Consider the following 22,085-nt stretch of genomic DNA (forward strand, 5'->3'; position numbering starts at 1 on the left):
ACAGATACTTTTTAAAAACCGCTTAACACAACGACATCTAAAATGACGCTTAACACATGTGCCGTGTTCTCCTCTGTAAATACACAACACAACGTTAAATATGAATACGTAGCCCGAAAACCTCTGCCGCAACGCGCGGGCCGATCCGGACTAGTTATATAATATATTGTAAAACATTTAGTTATGTATAATATATTGTAAAACATTTAGTTATGTACATAATAAAAATAACGTGTCTTGTCTAGCTTCTTGCTAGTTTGTTCGTTTATTTTTATATATATTTAATACATTCTTGCCTTTAAAAAAAAAATAAAAAAAAATTAATAATAAAAATAACTGTGTACATCACCTACCTTTTCAATATATGCATAAGAACCTCCAAATATCTTTCAATCTTTCTATTAATTAAATAAAAAAAATTGGGACAAATGTTGACGGAAGACAATAACGGTGTCTGGGTGGCGGAATATTTCCGTCAAAATACCAACCTCCAAAGATCATAATTCCTTCTTCTTCTACAACACGCACTCTCCTTTTATTCTCTCTCTCTCTCTCTCTCTCTCACACACACACACACTGAACAACGCTTTCTTGCCATAAAATCAAAACTATGTACTCTAATAATAATTATCAATTATCAATTATTAATCCAAATTCCAATTGTTACTATCAGAATTAGGTTTCTTTTTTTTTTTCTAAAATCTAAGTTTTAATGGAAGACCGAACAAAGGCTAAAATGAAGGGTAGCAGTTCAGGAAGACAACTGAAAGCTATGCTTCGTAAAAACTGGCTTCTCAAAATTCGTCATCCCTACATCACTCTCGCCGAGGTTCATTCATTCAATTCAATTATATCATAATAATAAACAGTCTTATATATTATATATCTATTTATGTTTTTCTTAATTGCTTCAACTTTACTAATCTATTTCAGTATTTTAATTTTTTGATTAGAAATAGAAATGATCATCTTCATTATGTAGGAATTATGTTATCAATTTTATTTTTTGAAAAAAATAAGGCAGCAAATAGTTGATATGCTAAAAAAAATCTGATTCATATGACATATGTGCGTCTATATACTTGATATTATATAATTTTACATTAGAGTGTAGTATATGATTTTTGTGACTATTGGATGCATTATGAGTGCTTTATACTGAAGAAATATGTTAGTTCTTCAGGAATTTCTGCTATAATAATGTGATTTCTCATTAAATTAGGGCAAAAATATGTGTTTGGTTGTAATTTAGGTGCTTTGCATCATTGCATGTATTCACCTACCATTGGCAGAGTGATATGTGATAAAACTCATTTTATTTAGAATGAAATAGAGCATTATAAAAAAAATATAATGTTATTATGTGGTGTTTTTTAGTCATGGTAAAATTTATCTTTGAATAGAATTGTTGAAATTTCTTTGTAATGGTGAGTAGTTGTAACTGATGTGTGACATACATTTTTCTTTAATGACCAGATTTTGCTTCCTGTGGTGGTGATGCTGATGTTAATAGCTGTAAGGACACAAGTTGATACAAAGATCCATCCGGCTCAATCGTATGTGTTAACAGTCTTTATATGATCATCATCATCTATTAATCGATTCTATTAATGCAAAAGTAATTTTGTTGACACGTGTGTGGTTAAGATTGGTCCCTCTAGGATTGATCCACGCGTGGTTAACAAGGCACACTTTCTCTTAATTGCCAATGCAAGTTGGATAATTCCTTTTACCCCTGTGCTGAATCTTGATCATATTAGTTACCAGACTGCATTTCATTTTGATCCAGATTTTTTTTTTTTTTTTTTTTATTACATTTTGGGTATGCAGATAGTATGTACAAATAGTTTTATGTGTGATATTTTGTAGTACATTTGTTTGTGTTAAGTGAGAACTTATTGGAAAGCTAATTGTCGTACTCATATGGATAGCTGATGTGAAGTTAAGCACATGTATATGTTTGCATTTTCATTCACAATCTTTGGAATTCAACTATTAATGATCGTCGGTGAATATGGATCGAAAATGACCGAGAGCAATAATTATACTGAACTTATCGTGATGCCATTACATGATTCTGTGTGATTTGAGGTTATTTTGGAAATTTTTAAAGGTACATTCAGAAAGATACATTTGTGGAAGTGGGGAAGTGCAATATATCCCCAACTTTCAATCAGGTGTTGGAATCATTGTTGTCCAACGATGAATATTTGGCTTTTGCTCCTAACACTAGTGACACAAAGACGATGATTGATGTTCTGTCACTTAAATTTCCATTATTGAAGGTACCATGAACTTATAGTTTCATATGTACTTTGTTACTTATCTTTGATTAATTTTTCAGTATTTTATTATTATTAAATTGTCGTGTATCATTTCATTTAAGCTAGGGTATATTATCTACATTGCTGTCATGCCTATGCTCTTTTTTATTGATGTGTACCACTCATGCTGACAGACATAATTCAAGAAATTAGCAAATATCTTAAAAAGTTATATGATAATTAGTAATATATATTGCCATCCATTGGCAAAGCCTTCATTCATTTACTGGAATTTACTGTTCAAATGTTGTCTACTTTCCTTTTCTGTTATACTAGTTTTTGACAGTGTATCTTTATATTATTACCCAAACTCACGTGCTTTGATGCCTCTCTAGGCGAGACCAAATAAATTATGTGTTTTGTTCATTCTAGCATGAGAATTAATAACAATAGTATTTCATGTTAGAGATGACATGGTTGATATTTGCAGATGGTCTCAAAAGTATACAAAGATGAATTAGAGCTTGAAACCTATTTAAAATCAGATCTATATGGTGCCTGCGATGAAGTAAAGTGAGTATTTTTCTTCTTTTTATGCTATATTTTCCGCATTTGATGGCATTATACATACTGTGTACATAAAATGTGCTTGAATGTTCAATGGATATATTACTCTGAAGTCTGAAGTAAGTATTGTATGTGGAAAGTTATTATTATATGATACAGTGTCACAATCTTTGTGCCCTCATCCTGTTGTGGGACGGGGATGCACAATTCTTGATGAATGATCTTCTAAATACTAAAAAGGAAGACAAAACTTAACTGAAATGATTTTTTACATTATTTGACTAAATCTCCTTGCTTGAAGATGAAAGAAACAATTTAAAAGCCTTATAGCTCCGCTTGTTTGAAGTTTCTTGATGTTATTGACTGACTCATTATATTAGTTGCTATTCAAACTTTATATATGAAAAATGAAAAGTTCTGTTTACTCTTGCTATAGGAACTGTTCGAATCCAAAAATCAGAGGAGCAGTAGTGTTTCATGGTCAAGGTCCTTATTTATATGATTATAGCATTCGGCTCAACCACACATGGGCTTTTTCAGGGTTTCCAGATGTGAAAAGTATCATGGATATAAACGGTCCTTATGTCAATGACTTGGAATTAGGCCTCAATCAGATCCCAATTCTGCAATATGGCTACAGTGGTTTTCTAACTGTATGATTCAACTTTTCATCTCGGCTATTTATTCTTTAAAATGTGTACTGCTCTAATAGTATATCTCCTTTCGCAGCTTCAACAAGTTATGGATTCATTTATTGTATTTTATGCTCAACAAAAGGTGGCTAATGTAGTAAGTGAAGATACCAATTATATTGTGTCTAACTCGCTCGGGATACCTTGGAGTCAATTCACACCGTCAACGATAAGGCTAGCTCCGTTTCCAACTCGTGAATATACCGATGATGAATTTCAGTCTATCATCAAAGATGTCATGGGTGTCCTGTATGTATCTTTTTTCCTTTTTTTTTTTGGTGAACTTGTTTCAGTATATGTTTATTGTGGATATTTCTATTTATCAGAACAATTTGATCTGACCTAGTTGGTATTGCCAGGTATTTATTGGGGTTTCTTTTTCCAATCTCTCGACTAATCAGCTATTCTGTTTTTGAGAAGGTTTGATATATCCATCATGGTTTTTATGTTACCTTATTTGCCTAATAATTTTGCCCTGTTTGAATATGTATAAATGTATCTTCTGTTCACTAATTGGTTTGTTGCTTCTGAATGTTCAAAACTGAGTTTACCTTAGACTTTAATTTCTTCAGGAGCAGAAAATAAAGGAAGGCCTTTATATGATGGGACTAAAGGATCAGATATTCCATCTTTCCTGGTTTATAACATATGCCATACAGGTGAATTTGTATTTATCTCGAAAAATATTACTGCTTTTCTATTATTTGTGCTCAATTTGAATTAAATACTGTTTTCTGCAGTTTGGAATTTCATCGGCAATCATCACGGTTTGCACAATTGGCACACTGTTTAAGTACAGTGATAAATCACTAGTATTCATGTATTTCTTTCTGTTTGGACTCAGTGCCATAATGTTATCCTTCCTGATCTCTACTTTCTTCACACGAGCAAAATCAGCTGTAGCAGTTGGTACTCTTGCTTTTCTGGGGGCCTTTTTTCCCTATTATACAGTGAATGACGAAGCTGTTTCAATGTAAGTTGTTGAAATATGACAGTATCAGTACAATCAGATGTTGAATAATGATAGGATTTAAAACCATAGTTTTTTCAGTTTGTGTGTTCATAAAAACTGACATTTATTTACTTGTAGGGTCTTAAAGATATTAGCTTCTTTGCTTTCACCTACAGCATTTGCTTTAGGGTCAGTCAATTTTGCTGATTATGAGCGTGCACATGTTGGACTTCGTTGGAGCAACATTTGGCGGGTACGTTTTTCTAGTATTTTTACTTTCTGCAAATGTAGGTTGTTGACTTCTGTTTATGAATTGACTACGATCGGATCCTGTAGGCATCTTCTGGAGTGTGCTTTCTGATCTGTCTCATAATGATGGTGTTTGACACATTGTTGTACTTTGCGATTGGCCTGTATCTGGATAAGGTATATTTTGTATTATGCGCCATAGATAGCTGAAGCTTTAATGCTGAAAGTCAATTATATGAGCCCTAATGACTCGTTTAACTAGTTCATATTTTGATTCATTTTTCAACACGCCATATCTAGTATATCGGATATATTAAATGAGCTTTTCGATGAAGTACAATGTATTTTTCTTTGTGGGAGATGATTATCAATTTATTAGATGCTAATGAAGGTATGTATGCAACATTTATAATATCAGATTCTTAATAAGGAGAATGGATATGTGTACCCGTGGTATTTCATCTTCACGAAAAGCTTTTGGAGAAAACCGAATATATCTAACCAGTTTGCATCTAGTTCAGAAGGCAACAGTAATATGCATTCTAAAGATAACTGCACTTCTCCTCGGTCGACAATGGAAGCGATAAGCTTAGATATGAAGCAGCAAGAGGTTGATGGCAGGTGAATAACTCTTATATTTCACACACGTCACTACGTACTCTCGTCATACATGTACATTGTAAATGTTGTAAAACTCAACGTTGTCATGCGGTTGTTTTCACCTATAATCTTGCTAAATATAGATATACACACAATTCTCTTGTATCCATGTATTTTGGTGTAGTAAGTTTGTAACAATAATGTCTCCATTGCAGATGCATCCAAATCAGGAATTTGCACAAGGTATATAGTAGCAACAAGGGGAAGTGCTGCGCTGTTGATTCGTTGCAGCTTACGTTATATGAAAACCAAATACTTGCACTTCTAGGTATCTGCATTAATTATACTCCATGTGTAGCTCATTCTGCAGGTTATAGTAGTTACATCAGAATGAAATTGTTGAAATATGATTATAGATATTTACTTTCTTATATGTTAGCCTTTTTTTGCCTTGATTGGTATTTTTCATCTGCATTGAAAACTACATGATGGTTTTGCAGGACATAACGGTGCTGGTAAAAGCACCACGATTTCCATGCTCGTTGGCCTTCTTGCTCCTACTTCTGGAGATGCCTTGGTGTTTGGAAAAAGCATCTTAACAGACATGGTAAACTTTTATCATTAGTTTATTTTATCTGATTGTTATTATCTTTTGTCTCGCACGGGACAAATTCTCTTTTTGTGCTTAGTTTCGTGTTTCTTTGGGTTGTTAAAAATCCTCAATTGTGTTTCTGAGTGTTATTTGAGAGTTTCACTTGCTGAAACGAGCTAGGTGTTAACTTCTGTCATAACTAAAGCAGAAGGCTGAATGGGTCGTTGTCTGTAGATATGGTTCTCAAACTCATATTTGTTCACAGTAACCTTATTATATTTTCGCTTATATTATCCATTTTGTGTTTCTGCAGGATGACATAAGGAAGAACTTAGGGGTTTGCCCCCAATATGACATCCTTTTCCCAGAGTTAACGGTAAATATGCACCTGTTTTTGGATGAGATTATGCTTTGATTGGCATCAGTTAGCATCATGCATGAATGATAGATTCTCTACAGATATATTTAGTTATCATAAGCTATCAACCAAATTAAGTGAAGTAATAATGGTAAAAAAATATACGAACTAAAACACAAGTGTGTCAACAAGTACGGGAATCACCATAAAAACGTATAAATGAAGAACATAAACAGATGCATTATGTGTTATGCCATTATTAAGAAATAGTTGGCAGTTGTCAATTTACTTTCAATAGCAAGCTCTAGTGACCCGTGATTGTCTCATTTGTAAATTTCACGAAAGCTCTAGCTTCAAGCCTTGTTTGGTAGAAAAATACTCCAGAGCTTATGAAAAATAAGCTCTGGAAAAATAAGTTAGTCTTACTGATGTAAATAGCTTCTTTATAACTGTCTTGTTGGCATACTTGTATTATTAAGTGTGAATGTGCTAGTTTTTTTGATGTGTTTATAAGAATAAATTTCTTATTCATGATGTTTAAAGTCGTATGCTTTCACCTTTTTCCCTTGATATCCTTATGAATAATACTTGACTTTGAACTTCTCTTATTTAGGTGAAGGAACATCTCGAAATGTTTGCTAATATAAAGGGAGTGAACGAGGATTCCTTGGATAACAGTGTAGTTGAAATGGTTGATGAAGTTAGTTCCTGAACTATACTATGATTTTTTTTTTATTCTTTTTTTTAATTTTTATTTCTTCCTAAACTTAAAACTGCAGATCTTTGTCATGACCCATCATTATTTGATGACCCCTGGATTTGGTTGATAAAAAAAATTTATGTTTGTTCGGTTGAACTATAATCATTTGGTGTTTGTTTCATTATCTTCTATGCTATTAGGTGGGATTGGCAGATAAACTTAATACTATTGTTAGTGCTCTTTCTGGAGGCATGAAAAGGAAGTTATCCCTGGGCATAGCATTGATTGGAGACAGTAAGGTAAGGTGTTAAATCAATTTGAGGTGTATTTTTATTTTCATTTGTATAATCAAACTTTTTTTTCTCAGGTTGTTATTCTTGATGAACCAACTAGTGGAATGGATCCATATTCAATGCGGTTGACATGGCAGCTTATAAAAAGAATAAAGAAAGGCAGGATAATATTATTAACTACACATTCGATGGATGAAGCAGATGTACTTGGAGATCGAATAGCAATCATGGCTAATGGTTCTTTGAAATGCTGTGGAAGGTTTCTGTCACCTTTCCTTGTTTTATTTTTACATCAGGGAGAAGTTGCAGATCTGTGTTTTCTTTTTTTGGCCGGTTTACGTTTTTACATTATGTTACAATTAAACTATATCCTTTTTGGAACAGCTCCCTTTTCTTGAAGCACCAATATGGTGTTGGTTATACTCTTACTTTAGTGAAGGTATGTTTTTTTTGGTTCTTAATTACTCCAAGCTTCTGAATTGTGGTTTATTTTAGTGTATTACTCTTTTCACATATATTACATCCAACATATGTATCTTATTTTCAGACTTCGCCTGCAGCCTCTACAGCTGCTGATATCGTCTACAAACATATTCCATCAGCAACATGCGTGAGCGAAGTATATATCTTTTTTTAGTTGCTATATATTTCCTAATGAAATATAATGGTTTTTGAGTGTTACAGAAATCGTGATTAATCGGCGATTAATCAGTTTATGAGAGGTCCGAGTCGGTCCAAAAAATGGGTTAACCCTCGGTCAACGGGGATTAATCAGTCAACGGGACTAATCGGTCAAAGTAGGGATTAATCGGTCAAAGTCAAACTTAGTCAACATCCGATTGATCCCGATTAATTCCTGATTCGACCGAGTAATTCCTCCAAGGTGCCGACCGATGAATCCACGATTAGCAATTTTTACAACCTTTGGTTTTTTGCACGACGTTTCTTATTACTTGTGATTGGTCATTGTTTTCCCAAATATTTTTTTTGTTTGGCGAAAAACATAAATTTAAATAAAATTATATCTGAAGATCCATAAAGAGTACAATTGATATAGATCCTAACAATTTGTTTGAGTTGATCCTGACATTGATTTTTGATTTCCCAATTATAACTCACTGAAATACATACGAATTAATATATATTTCTTCTCATATTAATACTATATTTCGATCGGATGTTACAGGTGGGCACTGAGATTTCTTTCAAGCTTCCTTTAGTATCCTCAGCTTCTTTTGAATACATGTTTAGGGAAATTGAAAGCTGCATTTCAAAATCAGTTCCTCACTCAGAAAGCTTTGAGCACGTGGGATCCACGGAATACGGTATAGAAAGTTACGGTATATCTGTAACAACCTTAGAGGAGGTTTTCTTAAGAGTTGCAGGATGTGAAATTACTGAAGAAGAAGAAAGCCTAGATGGACAAACTAATGTAGTTATGCCTGATTCTACACCATCTGATGATTATATTGAAGAAAAAAGTTCACATTCTAAACTTTTTGGAAATTATATATTTGTGTTTGGGATAATCTTTTCGACAGTTGGCAGAGCCTGTACTATTTCCCTTTCTGCAGCCTTGAGTTTATTAAGTTGTGTGAGTGTGCGTTGTTGTTGCCCTTCTTTCATTATGAGTTCAACATTTTGGAAACATTCGAAAGCGTTGTTCATAAAAAGGTGGATTTCTGCTCGGCGGGACCGGAAGACGATTGTTTTTCAGTTATTAATACCTGCTATCTTCTTGTTTATTGGTCTTCTTATGCTTAAACTAAAGCCCCATCCTGATCAACCTTCTATAACCTTCACTACTTCCTACTTCAATCCACTACTAAGTGGTGAAGGTGGTGGTGGGCCCATTCCTTTTGATCTGTCACTGCCAATAGCTCGAAAGGTGCTTTTTCGGTTTATTATTATTTTTATTAGTTCCTATCCTTTCTCTAAAACTCACCTTTTTCCTTGTGTGTGCTATTGGTAAACAGGTTTCAAATTATATAGAAGGGGGCTGGATTCAAAAGTTTCAAGAGAGCTCTTATCGGTTTCCTGATGCTAATAAAGCATTGGAAGATGCAGTCGAGGCCGCAGGGCCAGCTCTAGGGCCACTACTTCTTTCAATGAGTGAATACTTGATGTCTAGCTTCAATGAATCCTACGAATCAAGGTTGTATTTAGTTTCTTCTTTTCGGAAGCATGTTTTATATTAGAATCCTAGCACTTATTTGATTAAATTATCATCTTGATGTAGATATGGGGCCATTGTAATGGATGAACAGAATGAAGATGGTAGTATGGGGTACACAGTTCTACACAACAGCACGTGTCAGCATGCTGCACCAACGTTTATCAATCTAATGAATGCAGCAATTCTTAGGCTTGCGACTCTAAATACAAATATGACCATACAAACACGTAATCATCCTCTGCCAATGACCCAAAGCCAGCGCCTGCAGCGTCAAGTATATTATTTTATTATCATATTTGTGTTTATATTTATATCCTCTCAGGCTTTTGCCATTATAAATATATTCATAATGATATTTTAATTGTATGATCCTTGTAGGACCTGGATGCATTCTCTGCAGCTATCGTTGTGAGTATCGCCTTCTCCTTCATACCTGCTTCATTCGCTGTTGCTATTGTGAAGGTATGGCTGTTTTCAACTGTCTTCTTTGTCTTTTTCATTGCATTTCAAGTGATTGGATGGGCAATAGCTTGCCATTTTTTGTTAGATCTAACAATGTACATGTCTTATGCAGGAGCGCGAAGTAAAAGCGAAGCATCAACAACTAATTAGTGGGGTATGATTGTTTTCTTAAATTTATATTTTGGTTAGCGCGGCATTTTTATCTGCAGTAACTGCTTCACAGTTCAGTATTAACTATGTTATCATTGCTGACACTTAGGTATCTATATTGTCGTATTGGATATCGACATATATATGGGACTTTATAAGCTTCTTAGTGCCTTCGTCTTTTGCAATTATTCTCTTTTACATGTTTGGTAAGTTTCCAAACTCCCCATTTTCGTATACAACTTTGAGGTACATTGCTTGTATTTACATCTGTAGTATCTATATTTAAAGTAAATTCTGATTCCCATATTAAAATCTATGACTGAAATAATAATGGTGATTTAGTAGGTATATGTAAATTGGAGGTTTCATTTCATTCATACAGCCAAGCTTTCTTTTTCGTGAAGCTTGCTTTTTCTGCTTGTCTAGAAGCTTTAGGTGCACGTAATACCAGGAATGTAATGTTCATTGAAAGTTCAATTGCGGTTGGTACTTATTGTAAACGTTCTTGATGGTCATTTAAGAATGTTGTATCAGTTACACTACATGTTATGAGATGATATATGTTTGTTATGAAAAATATTGTGCATTTGCAACTTCTATTGATATGTGAAAATTGTTCTCATATTTGTAGGTTTAGAACAGTTTATTGGAAGTGGTTCTCTATTGCCTACAGTCCTCATTCTGTTGGAATATGGTTTTGCAATTGCATCTTCAACATATTGCCTTACCTTTTTCTTTTCAGAACACAGTATGGCACAGGTACAGATATTTCCAAACTTTCCATCACATTATGCAACCGAATAATCCATTTTTTTACACATTTTTATTATTTTTGCAGAATGTAGTACTTTTGGTCCACTTTTTCACAGGGATCGTTCTTATGGTAATATCCTTCATTATGGGATTTATACCTGCAACTCAAGACATGAATTCTTTCCTCAAGGTTTGAATGCACAATAATTTTTTATATATATTTCATCTAAGTTGTTTGTAGCTGATAGTTATAGCTTAACACCCAAATCACTTGTATCACATAATTAGTTCTTGAGCTTTTGGCTCAAACCTTGGCTAATTTGCCTACACAACTGCAGACTTTTGGTATGGCCTCCAATTGAAGAACATAAAATTATTTTTTTACTGGTATCTCGTTTGTTGAACCTCCTATGGGGCACCAAATAATTAGTGATTTTGGTTTTTCTGACTTTTTTAACATATTGGACTAGAACTTCTTCCGATTATCTCCATCGTTCTGCTTTGCTGATGGGCTGGCTTCATTAGCTCTGTTACGTCAAGGAATGAAAAATGGATCAAGTGAGGGATATTTTGGGTGGAATGTATCTGGTGGATCTATTTGTTATCTTGCTGCTGAGGTGTGTTTCTTATTACTTCAGCATTGAGTTTTATTGACTCCGTCCATTGAGTTTTATGCTGCATTGCTCATGCATTAACTTTTACTTCAACATTTATGCTCCACATTTTATCGTGAAAAGGTTTCTAAGCATTTGATGATAGAATTTAACATATATAATATGTATTACTCCTCGAAAATTGGATAAGATTACTTTTACAAAAATAATTAAATGGATATTTTTTCACGTAAGTAAGTATACTTGCTGAAACCAATTTTGACCACGTCCTCTTTTTACCATGACAGGGCATCGTATATTTCTGTTTAACACTTGGGTTTGAGGCCTTCTCTCCCCACAAATTGAATTCATTTGCAATTAAGGACTTCTTAAGGAGTTTCAGAAGAACCAGTCAAAGTCAAAGTCAAACTGCTTCTGATGCATATTCTGAACCCCTTCTGAGATCTTCTACAGAGAGTTCTGATATTGATGTTGATGAAGATATAGATGTCCAAACCGAAAGAAAAAAAGTTCTTTCAGGTTCCATCGATAGAGCTATTATCTATCTGCGTAATCTTCGAAAGGTACCATTTAGTCCGTCATATAAATATAATTATAATAATTATAATTATATTATATTATAATATAATTCAAATACAATATCTTTCTCTACCTTGTTGTTCATCATATTATGTATTAGGTATTCTCTGGAGGGAGGAATCATGGTAAGAAAGTTGCTGTTCATTCATTGACTTTTTCGGTTCAAGAAGGTGAATGTTTTGGATTTCTGGGAACAAATGGAGCTGGAAAGACCACTACTTTGTCTATGCTATCAGGTATTTTAAAATGTATTTTTATGAACGTTGCAAATATTTTGGGATGGACGGTATAATACTACTTTCAATATTAAAATGCTCCATCTTCTGAATGTTATATAAAATCTTGTTTAGGAGAAATATATCCTAGTGATGGAACCGCGTTCATTTTTGGTCAAGATATGCGATTCAACCCCAAAGCTGCTCGCCAGCTTGTACGTCAATCTCATTGTTTATGAAATTTTGTATCTTTTTTCTTTTAAATCAGACAACGTATATCGAGTGATATATGCTCTTTGTTCGGTTAACTGTGTTTCAGATAGGGTATTGTCCACAATTCGATGCTCTGCTAGAATTTCTGACTGTCCAAGAACATCTCGAGCTGTATGCAAGGATTAAAGGCGTCCCCGACTACTTGCTAGAAAATGTACCTCTTACATGACTATTTTAAATCATCTTTATTTTCGTTAACTTATCGGGTTATTTGCTTCATAATTTAAATTTTGTACAATTTTGGCAGGTGGTAATGGATAAGTTATTAGAGTTTGACTTGTTAAGGCATGCTCCTAAACAATCATTCACCCTAAGTGGGGGAAACAAACGCAAATTGTCTGTTGCAATTGCTATGATTGGAGATCCTCCTATCGTTTTTCTGGATGAGCCATCCACAGGTAGAACTTTTTTTATTCCAATTTTTGCGTCCAGCATGTTAAGATATTGGATCTTTGTACTTATACAGTTATTAAATACTCGGTAACTAATAATGATGATTTTTAGGAATGGATCCTATTGCAAAACGTTTTATGTGGGAAGTTATATCTCGTCTATCCACCAGAAGTGGGAAGACAGCTGTTATTCTAACTACTCATAGCATGAATGAAGCTCAAGCTCTTTGCACAAGAATCGGGATAATGGTAATCTTATTACTATTTAATTCTACATTTAAGATTTAAGATGCTCGTGTCTGCTAATCTGATGTCGTGTAAATAAAGGTTGGAGGAAAACTAAGATGTATCGGTAGTCCACAGCATCTTAAAACACGATTCGGAAATCATCTTGAATTGGAGGTAATTTTATGATTAATCATAATCATGATCGTTTTCTTGTTATTGTTTTTGACGTTTGACTTTTGTGTTTTAGGTCAAACCTACAGAAGTTAGCTCTGTAGACTTGGAAAATCTGTGTCATATGATTCAACAAAGGCTATTTGATATGCCTTGTCATCCGAGGAGCATTTTTGGTGACCTTGAAGTTTGTATTCGGGGGGTTGACTCGATAACATCAGAAGATGCGTCAGCCACGGAGATTAGTTTGTCAAGAGACATGATAATCTTGATTGGACGTTGGCTTGGTAATGAAGAAAGAATAAGGACTCTTACAGATAGTGTTGGATCTAGTGGTGCTTTTAGTGAGCAATTACCCGAGCAATTGGCTCGTGATGGTACTTTCTCTTTTTGCGTTACCAATATAAGAGAAAATAACCGTCTTTTTTCTCTTCTTATTAGAGTAGATTATACCAAATGAAGTTACACCAATCATTCTTATCTTTTGAAAATTATAGTGATAGTCCCTGTGATTTTCATTAAATTACACCAATCGTCGTTATCTTTTGAAAATTACATGGATCATCTATAACTTATCCTAAAAGTGTACGTTGATGGTCCTTACTGTTAATGCACGTTTTGAATAAGTCGGGACCATCAACGTACACTTTTATATAAGTCATGGACGATCGGTGTAATTTTTAAAAGACAAGGACGATTGGTGTAATTTCATTAAAACCATATGGACGACCCTTCTAATTTTCAAAGATAAGGACTGTTGGTGTAATTTCATGTAAAACACAAAAGGACTATTGACTATTGGTAAAATTGGAACGTACTCAGAATGGTGGTTGATGTGTAGGTGGTCTACCGTTGCCAATATTCTCAGAATGGTGGCTAGCAAAAGAGAAATTCTCAATTATAGATTCGTTTGTCTTATCTTCATTTCCCGGGGCAACGCCTCAAGGTTCCAACGGATTGAGTGTTAAATATCAGGTGCCTTTTTTTTTCTTCTATTTATTTTGCCTTCTCAGTTTGTCCGCATTATAAATATTCCTTCCCGTAGTATTTTCAGTTTCCTTTTCTTTTTCTTTTGGTTACACTAGTTTTAATCTCCAATTTTACAGTTGCCCCGTGGAGAAGACTTTTCACTTGCTGATGTTTTTGGACTCATAGAGCGAAACAGGTCATCTATTAATATTTCTCTATCATTTCTAGTTCTTTTTGGCTTTTCATTCTCCCGACTAAATTTTTTATTTGATACAGGAATGGACTAGGGATTGCAGAATACAGCATAAGCCAATCCACACTCGAAACCATTTTCAGCCATTTTGCAGCCAACTCATGAGTGTTCTTCGTCAACAAAGTTCTTTCAACATCAATGATAGAGGCGTTAACCTTCTTTTTGCGGCGCATGGTCACTCGACCAACATACCGAGTTATTTGTTAGTAGCATAGTTTAGTAGAGATGGATATGGTAAACATACGAAAAAATGTATATATTGTAGCTCTTGTATTATAACTTCCCTTAAAACCATGCTAGCTGCTGTGAAAGCATGCCTTTACAGGTCTTGCTAGTTGTCTTTTTATGCAGTAAATACCTATTTACAATTCTCCGTGTTATTCTGCCGGCCTTTATAGGAGTAGAGGAACAGATCTTGTTTTGAGCGACATGTTCGGTCGTTCAAGCAATGGGTCCTTCATATCCCAGTTTTTGTAACCATTGATTTGGATTTCAGTAGCTTGTTGTGCTCTTTACGCTAACAAGGAGCTAGATGGAAGAGAAGATTGAAGTAGGCATGGGCGATTGCGGATTATTTACCCAATCTGTTCAATATACAAGTCTTTTTTCCCCCTACTATATATACAAGAAAACGACGACAATTTAACATTGGGATATTAACCAAAACACCATTATTATTCAAAATGGAATATAAGAGTTGACTAAAAAATAAGTTACGCAAATGCCCTCGCAATTTGCAATTATATTTTGATATCTGCGGGCTTTTGTGATTGGTCTTCGCGCGTGGCTGTTGGCCAGTTTCTTTTTAACTGTAAATCACAAATTGTGATTTCATTTGCAACTTGCAATTTGCGGACAATCCTTATCGAACATGGATAAGATCTTTGATTTGTGGATTGTAGAATGGTCAGAAAACACTATTAGTCATGCAAAAAAATCTTCCATTTTTCAACTATTATATCAGACGTAAGATGAATGATATGCCGACACCGTTTAAACCTTACCAGAGGGGAATTTAAAATGGTTGATGTCATCTAAAAACAACTAACACCACCTTACATTGATGAAAGTAAGGTATGTTTGAAATAATGTCTCTAGATTGTCTTATATCAGACAATCTTTCTGTATATCCAGATCGCTTTGGCAAATTGACTAATTCAATTATTGGTAAAATTAGAACATACTAAGAATGGTAGTTGATGTGTAAGGTGGTCTACCGTTACCAATATTCTCATAATGGTGGCTAGCAAAAGAGAAATTCTCAATTATAGATTCGTTTGTCTTAGCTTCATTCCCCAGAGCGACATCTCAAGGTTCAAGCGGAATTAACTAGGGATTGCAGAATATAGCATAAGCCAATCAACACTTGAAACCATTTTCAGTCATTTTGCAGCCAACTCATGAGTGTTCTTCGTCGATAAAGATCTTTCAGCGTCGATGATAGAGGCGTTAACCTTCTTTTTGCGGCGCATGGTCACTCGACCAATATAGCGAGTTATTTCTCAGTAACATAGCATAGCATAATTGGTTCAGAGCACATTTAGCACATGATAAAGAAAAGAAACTCGTGCCCGACAATACATCTGGTAAGCCGTCTGTGAAACCTAATGAAAATCCTAAGATGCATCAACAATGAAACATCCATCTCCCCAAGATGGTCATTCGGATGGAGGAAAAATTGGAATATGAGATTGATCTCGAATTTCTTGACAAAGCAATCATTGGCGAAGCAACTAAATTGGAATATGTGGAACACTTTCTGACCCTTTGTGAAGCTGATAACATTAATCAAGTTGAAATAAAATATTTAGGAGGAATGGAATTAATGGTAATCTTTGAGACACCTGAATAAGCTATCGAAGTAATCTAATCAAAGGTCCATTGTTTGCACAAATGGTTAACGAATACAAGAAAATGGGCTCGCAACCTTGAATATTCTGGGAGAATCTCGTGGCTTTACAACACAGAAGTTCCGGTCCAATATTGGAAGGAAAAAACGTTCAGGAAATAGCAGGATGGTGGGTCAGCCATTGAAATTCTACAACTGTTCTTTGAGTGGCAGTCAAAATTTTGTTTATTGTGATCATGTCAGCTCTATATCTCTCTCCTCTAATCCGGTTCAACATCAGCGAATCAAACAAATCGAGATTGACATCCACTTTGTTCGAGACCTGGTTGCTCAAGGACAGGTTCGCGTTCTCCATGTGCCGTCTAGATATCAATTTGCAAACATCTTCACCAAAAGACTCCCCATGCTCTATTTGAGAATTTAAGATCTAGTTTGAGCGTCCGAAACACCCCCTCTCTAACTGCGGTCTAACTGCAGGGATGTTAAACTAAGTTATTGAGTCAAGTCAACATTCAACATTTGTAATTATTATTGCCATGAATATGGTCATAATTATCATAATGATGGGAGTCATTTAAGGTAGTCGGTTAGGATGGTTGTCACTAATATATGCGCATCCTAATACAACCAATACTACAATTCAACAATTTGTGTTGTGTCTTTTACAGTTCTAAACTAGATGATGTTAGGAAGAGAGGATCGCCTAGACGTTGGGAGATACAAATTTGAGAGAAAAACAACTCTATTACTCACAAGAATAGATTTACAGAGTATTACAAAACTCTTACAAAAAAAAAACTCTCAAACTCACACACACTCTCTAGGTTGTGATTACACTTCTCTGAGTGATTTAGGATGATTTACAACTGAGGTTTGCACCTCTATTTATAGTAAAAATTCTATGGCGGTGGAATGGTGTGAACGGAGAAGGTTGGCGGCCGTCATCGTCATCAACTTTGCTACTTCCATATGAGTTGTCAAGGTTGCCTACTTTGAATATCTAGAAGGTGGGCTTCTAGATTGTAGGCTGGAAATCTTCAATTCTCCCCCTCCAGCCGAATCCACGAACATTCCAGTTATGTCTCTGCATAACTCCAACTTCTCTCGAGTCACCACCTTTGTTAACATATCCGCAGGATTCTCCTTTGTATGGATCTTCACTAGTCTCAACAGTTGTCGATCAATTACCTCGCGTATCCAATGATAGCGAATATCAATATGTTTTGTACGAGAATGGTACATGGAGTTCTTGCTCAAATCTATAGCACTTTGACTGTCACAATATACCTTGTACTCCTTTTGCTTGATTCCAAATTCTTGAAGATAACGCTTTAACCACAACATTTCTTTTCCAGCTTCTGCGGCAGCAATATACTCTGCTTCAGTTGTGGATAATGCAACACACCTCTGTAGTCTTGACTGCCATGAAACAGCTCCCCCTGCAAAAGTGTAAATGAATCCTGAAGTAGATTTCCTACTATCAGGATCTCCGACCATATCCGCATCTGTATAGCCTTCCAAGATTGGATCAGCTCCCCCGTAACAAAGACATAGATTCTTTGTACCTTTAAGATATCTGAGAATCCATTTTACCGCCTCCCAATGCTCTTTCCCGGGGTTCGAGAGAAAACGACTCACCGTTCCCACTGCATGAGCAATATCGGGCCTTGTACACACCATCGCATACATCAAACTTTCAACTGCTGAAGAATATGGTACTGACGACATCTCCCCGATCTCTTCCTTGGATGAGGGACAAGAACTCTTGCTTAACTTGAAATGGTTAGCTAATGGAATGCTAACAGGTTTGGCATTGTTCATATTGAAACGTGAAAGCACTCGTTCAATATACTTCTCCCGAGATAGCCATAACCTTTTATTCTTCCTGTCTCGGGTTATCTGCATTCCCAAAATCTGTTGAGCCTGTCCTAAGTCTTTCATGTCAAAAGACTTAGAGAGTTCCTTCTTCAGTTGGTTGATCTTCGTTACGTCTTTCCTTACGATCAAAATATCGTCTACATAAAGTAGAAGAGCAACGAAATCTCCTTAAGAAAACTTCTGAATGTAGACACACTCATCTGCTGCAGTTTTCTTGTACCCGTGACTCACCATGCACGAGTCAAAATTTTCTTCAGCTTTAAACCGTACAAACTTTTCTTCAGCTTGCATACGAGGTTATCTCATGAAACCTCAAAACCTTCTGGCTGCTCCATGTAAATTTCTTCATGTAAATCTCCATGAAGAAAAGCTGTCTTTACATCCATCTGTTCAAGCTCCAAGTTCATACTTGCGACCAATCCAAGTATGACTCTAATTGAAGTCATCTTGACTACTGGTGAAAATATCTCGTCAAAATCAATCCCTTTCTTCTGTTGGAATCCTTTGACTACAAGTCGTGCTTTGTATTTCACCACTTTTCCACTACCATCCTTTTTCAGCTTGAACACCCATTTATTTTTCAGTGCCTTCTTTCCGCGTGGAAGTTCTACAATCTCATAAGTTTGATTTTTCTGCAGAGAATCCATCTCATCCTGCATTGCGAGCAACCATTTTTCTTTATCCTTATGAGTTACTGCTTCATGAAAACTCTCCGGTTCTCCATCTTCAGTAAGTAGAAGGTACTCGGATTCTGGATATCTACTCGATGGAATCCGACCTCGTTCAGATCTACGAACTTCTGGAACATTCTGAGAAGATCCACCATCATCTTGACCTTGTGATGGTGTTGGAACGTCTGGCAGATGGGGTTGTGGCTCCCCCTGCTCAGCACCGTCATTTTCTCCATAATCTTCTACTTCTGGCATTTCTTTTTGCACTGAATATTCATTTCTCATGAATGAATCTATTGTTGCTTCTGGCACCTGCGCAGCAACATTTGTCTTCTGAGATATTGTGGGCTTTTCAATATCTTCTATTGTCTGGCTTTCATGGAACACCACGTCCCTACTTCTGATGACCTTTTTCTCCTTTGAATCCCATAACCTGTATCTAAATTCTTCATCTCCATAGCCTATGAATATGCATGGAGTAGATTTTACATCCAGCTTCTGCCTGAGCTCCATGGATACATGTGCGTACGCCAAACATCCAAATACTCTTAAGTGAGAGTATGATGGATCCTTTCCAGACCAAAGTTTCTCCGGAACTTCAAAATTCAGTGGTACTGATGGAGATCGGTTGATCAAGTAACATGCGGCTCTGACTGCTTCTCCCCAGAATGGCTTTGGCAGCTTAGCCATACTGAGCATGCTCCAAACACGTTCCATGATTGTTCGGTTCATTCTTTCTGCTATACCATTGTGTTGAGGGGTACGTGGGACCGTCTTCTCGTGTCGGATGCCATATGATCTGCAATAGGCATCAAACTGTCTGGGAGAGTATTCACCGCCGTTGTCGGATCGAAGACACTTTAACTTCTTTCCTGTCTCACGTTCTACCATGACATGGAACTGTTTGAAGTAATTGAACACCTGGTCCTTCGTCCGCAAGAAGTATACCCACACCTTTCGAGAAGTATCATCGATAAACGTCAGAAAGTATCGATTGCCGCCAATTGATTCAACCTCTAAGGGACCGCAAACATCAGAGTGTACCAGACTGAGTAACTCTAATCTTCTCGTTGAAGAGGAATTAAACGAGACTCTATGCTGCTTACCAAATAAACAATGATTGCAAGGATCTAGCGCAACATCCTTGTCTACATTGATAAGCTTCTTCTTTATTAGGGTAGACAACCCTTTCTCACTCATGTGACCGAGTCTCTGGTGCCATAAATTTTGTGAAGCCTCCTTTTCTGCAACATTAATACTGTCTGTGCAGATCTTCACATGAGTCTTGTAAAGTGTGCCACAAATGTGTCCCCGAGCGAATATCATAGCGCCTCTTGACAATTTCCATGTGCCTCTACTGAAATGACTATCATAGCCCTGTTTGTCGAGAGCTATCCCAGAAAGTAAATTCAGTCGAAGATCTGGCACATGGCGGACATCCTTCAAAGTGATTGTGCTCCTGGAACTTGTCTTTATCTTGACATCACCAATTCTGACAATCTCAACGAAACTGGAATTTCCCATCTTCACAGCTCCAAAGTCACCAGCTTTGTATATTGTGAAGTATTCCTTATATGGAGTCACGTGGTAGGAAGCTGCAGTATCTACCACCCATGTTTCATCATGGGTTGAACAATAAGCTACATCACCAGAGATAGTCACTAATGTTTCTCCACCCTTATTCTTCGACTGTGAACTGCTTTGACCTTGTTCCTTTTTCAATCTATAGCAGTTCTTCTTCATATGTCCCTCTAATCCACAATGATGGCATTTATATGTTGATTTTCTGCCATCAGCTGACCTGCCCCTGCTCTTGCTTCTGCCTCTCCATTTATTTTTGTTACTCATTCGCTGTCTCACCCGATTCTCTGTGACAAAGGCATGGGTCTGATCTATGCCCATGTCCTTTCTCCTTGCCTCTTCACTGAATAGGGCATCCTTGACCATTGACATGGTAAGTTTGCCATTCGGGGCTGAGTTGCTGAGTGTTACTACCAGCGTTTCCCAACTATCGGGAAGAGAACTAAGTAGCAATAGTGCCTGAACTTCATCGCCAAGCGGCATCTCTACAGACGATAACTGGTTGACCAAGCTCTGAAACTCACTGGTATACTCGGCAACTGAAGTTCCACTTTTGAGCTTCATGTTGACTAAACGCCTCATCAACAAGGCTTTATTCCGAGCAGTCTTGGCCTGGTACATGTCCTCCAACTTTTTTCAGAGGGCATATGCGTCTGTCTCTTGTGCAAAATGGTGGAAGACACTATGATCAATCCATTGACGGATCTGACCAATAGTTTTTTGGTTTGATTTCTTCCAATCTATCTCTTTGGCGGAATCAGGGTTTATATCCTTCAATTCAATAGGATCAAACAAATCCTTACAGCTGGGGAGATCTTCCATCCGAGGTTTCCACAGCGTGTAGTTTGTGGCTGTGAGCATAATCATAGCTCCCGAAGATGATGTTGACTCTTCTATGGACATTATCACCTTACAAATAATTTTTCAACACAAACGGGGTTGAATTGTAGAAAACAGAGATTACCGTTACGTCCGGAACGGTTGAAAATGGTGGAATAGACACTTCGCGGCTTAAATTCCACTTACGCGGCAAAATTATAATTTTCTAAACTTTCAGGGACCAAGAATGAATTTCTGAAAATTTCAGGGACCAAATTGCAAAATTTCAGAATTGCTACAGTACTGCTACAGGAACTTGCTACAGTGCCGCCAGCTGCTACAATGAATTGCTACAGGACTGCTACAGTGATCGTCTTCTCCGGCGATTATTCCGGCACCGGTCGTCTTCTCCGGCGAGATTCCGGCGAGTTGCCAAACTTTGACCGCGTTTTTTGGGCTCGTTATAACTCCGTTTAAGTCGCCGTTTTTTGCGTTGGACTCGGTTCGACGAGACGAATCCAATGGTACACTCAAAATTGAATTTTGAGAAAACTTCAGAAGACCCAAAAACTCAACCAACGTCTCTAACCAAGCTCTTGATACCACTTGTTAGGAAGAGAGGATCGCCTAGACGTTGGGAGATACAAATTTGAGAGAAAAACAACTCTATTACTCACAAGAATAGATTTACAGAGTATTACAAAAACTCTTAAAAAAAAAAACTCTCAAACTCACACACACTCTCTAGGTTGTGATTACACTTCTCTGAGTGATTTAGGATGATT

General features: G+C 36.3%; 1 protein-coding gene across 1 annotated transcript; it reads left to right on the forward strand.

The window, feature by feature from the left end:
* The first annotated feature begins 572 nt into the window (after positions 1-572).
* Positions 573-14,870, forward strand: LOC139902925 (ABC transporter A family member 1). Its single transcript, XM_071885622.1, has 40 exons — positions 573-829; positions 1,477-1,556; positions 2,114-2,285; positions 2,755-2,837; positions 3,268-3,484; positions 3,561-3,772; positions 3,883-3,943; positions 4,096-4,182; positions 4,264-4,496; positions 4,614-4,728; positions 4,812-4,901; positions 5,143-5,345; positions 5,540-5,652; positions 5,825-5,931; positions 6,230-6,292; positions 6,888-6,974; positions 7,175-7,273; positions 7,342-7,526; positions 7,652-7,706; positions 7,815-7,886; positions 8,454-9,155; positions 9,244-9,422; positions 9,507-9,717; positions 9,822-9,905; positions 10,018-10,059; positions 10,165-10,261; positions 10,687-10,814; positions 10,894-10,998; positions 11,279-11,425; positions 11,710-11,985; positions 12,102-12,237; positions 12,352-12,431; positions 12,536-12,643; positions 12,737-12,887; positions 12,994-13,130; positions 13,209-13,283; positions 13,357-13,657; positions 14,122-14,255; positions 14,387-14,445; positions 14,526-14,870. Exons 1-40 carry the CDS (start codon positions 713-715, stop codon positions 14,605-14,607), a joined length of 5,685 nt encoding a protein of 1,894 aa, XP_071741723.1. The 5' UTR covers positions 573-712; the 3' UTR covers positions 14,608-14,870.
* Positions 14,871-22,085: the final 7,215 nt, after the last annotated feature.

This window comes from Rutidosis leptorrhynchoides, chromosome 3, assembly GCF_046630445.1.
Source record: "Rutidosis leptorrhynchoides isolate AG116_Rl617_1_P2 chromosome 3, CSIRO_AGI_Rlap_v1, whole genome shotgun sequence".
In the NCBI taxonomy this organism is placed as follows: Eukaryota; Viridiplantae; Streptophyta; class Magnoliopsida; order Asterales; family Asteraceae; genus Rutidosis; species Rutidosis leptorrhynchoides.

Coding starts and splice junctions, on each gene's coding strand:
- LOC139902925 (XM_071885622.1), top strand. CDS start 713: ATGGAAGACCGAACAAAGGCTAAAATGAAGGGTAGCAGTTCAGGAAGA. Junction 11,426..11,709: donor TTTGTTATCTTGCTGCTGAG/GTGTGTTTCTTA, acceptor TTACCATGACAG/GGCATCGTATATTTCTGTTT. Junction 13,284..13,356: donor GAAATCATCTTGAATTGGAG/GTAATTTTATGA, acceptor TTTGTGTTTTAG/GTCAAACCTACAGAAGTTAG.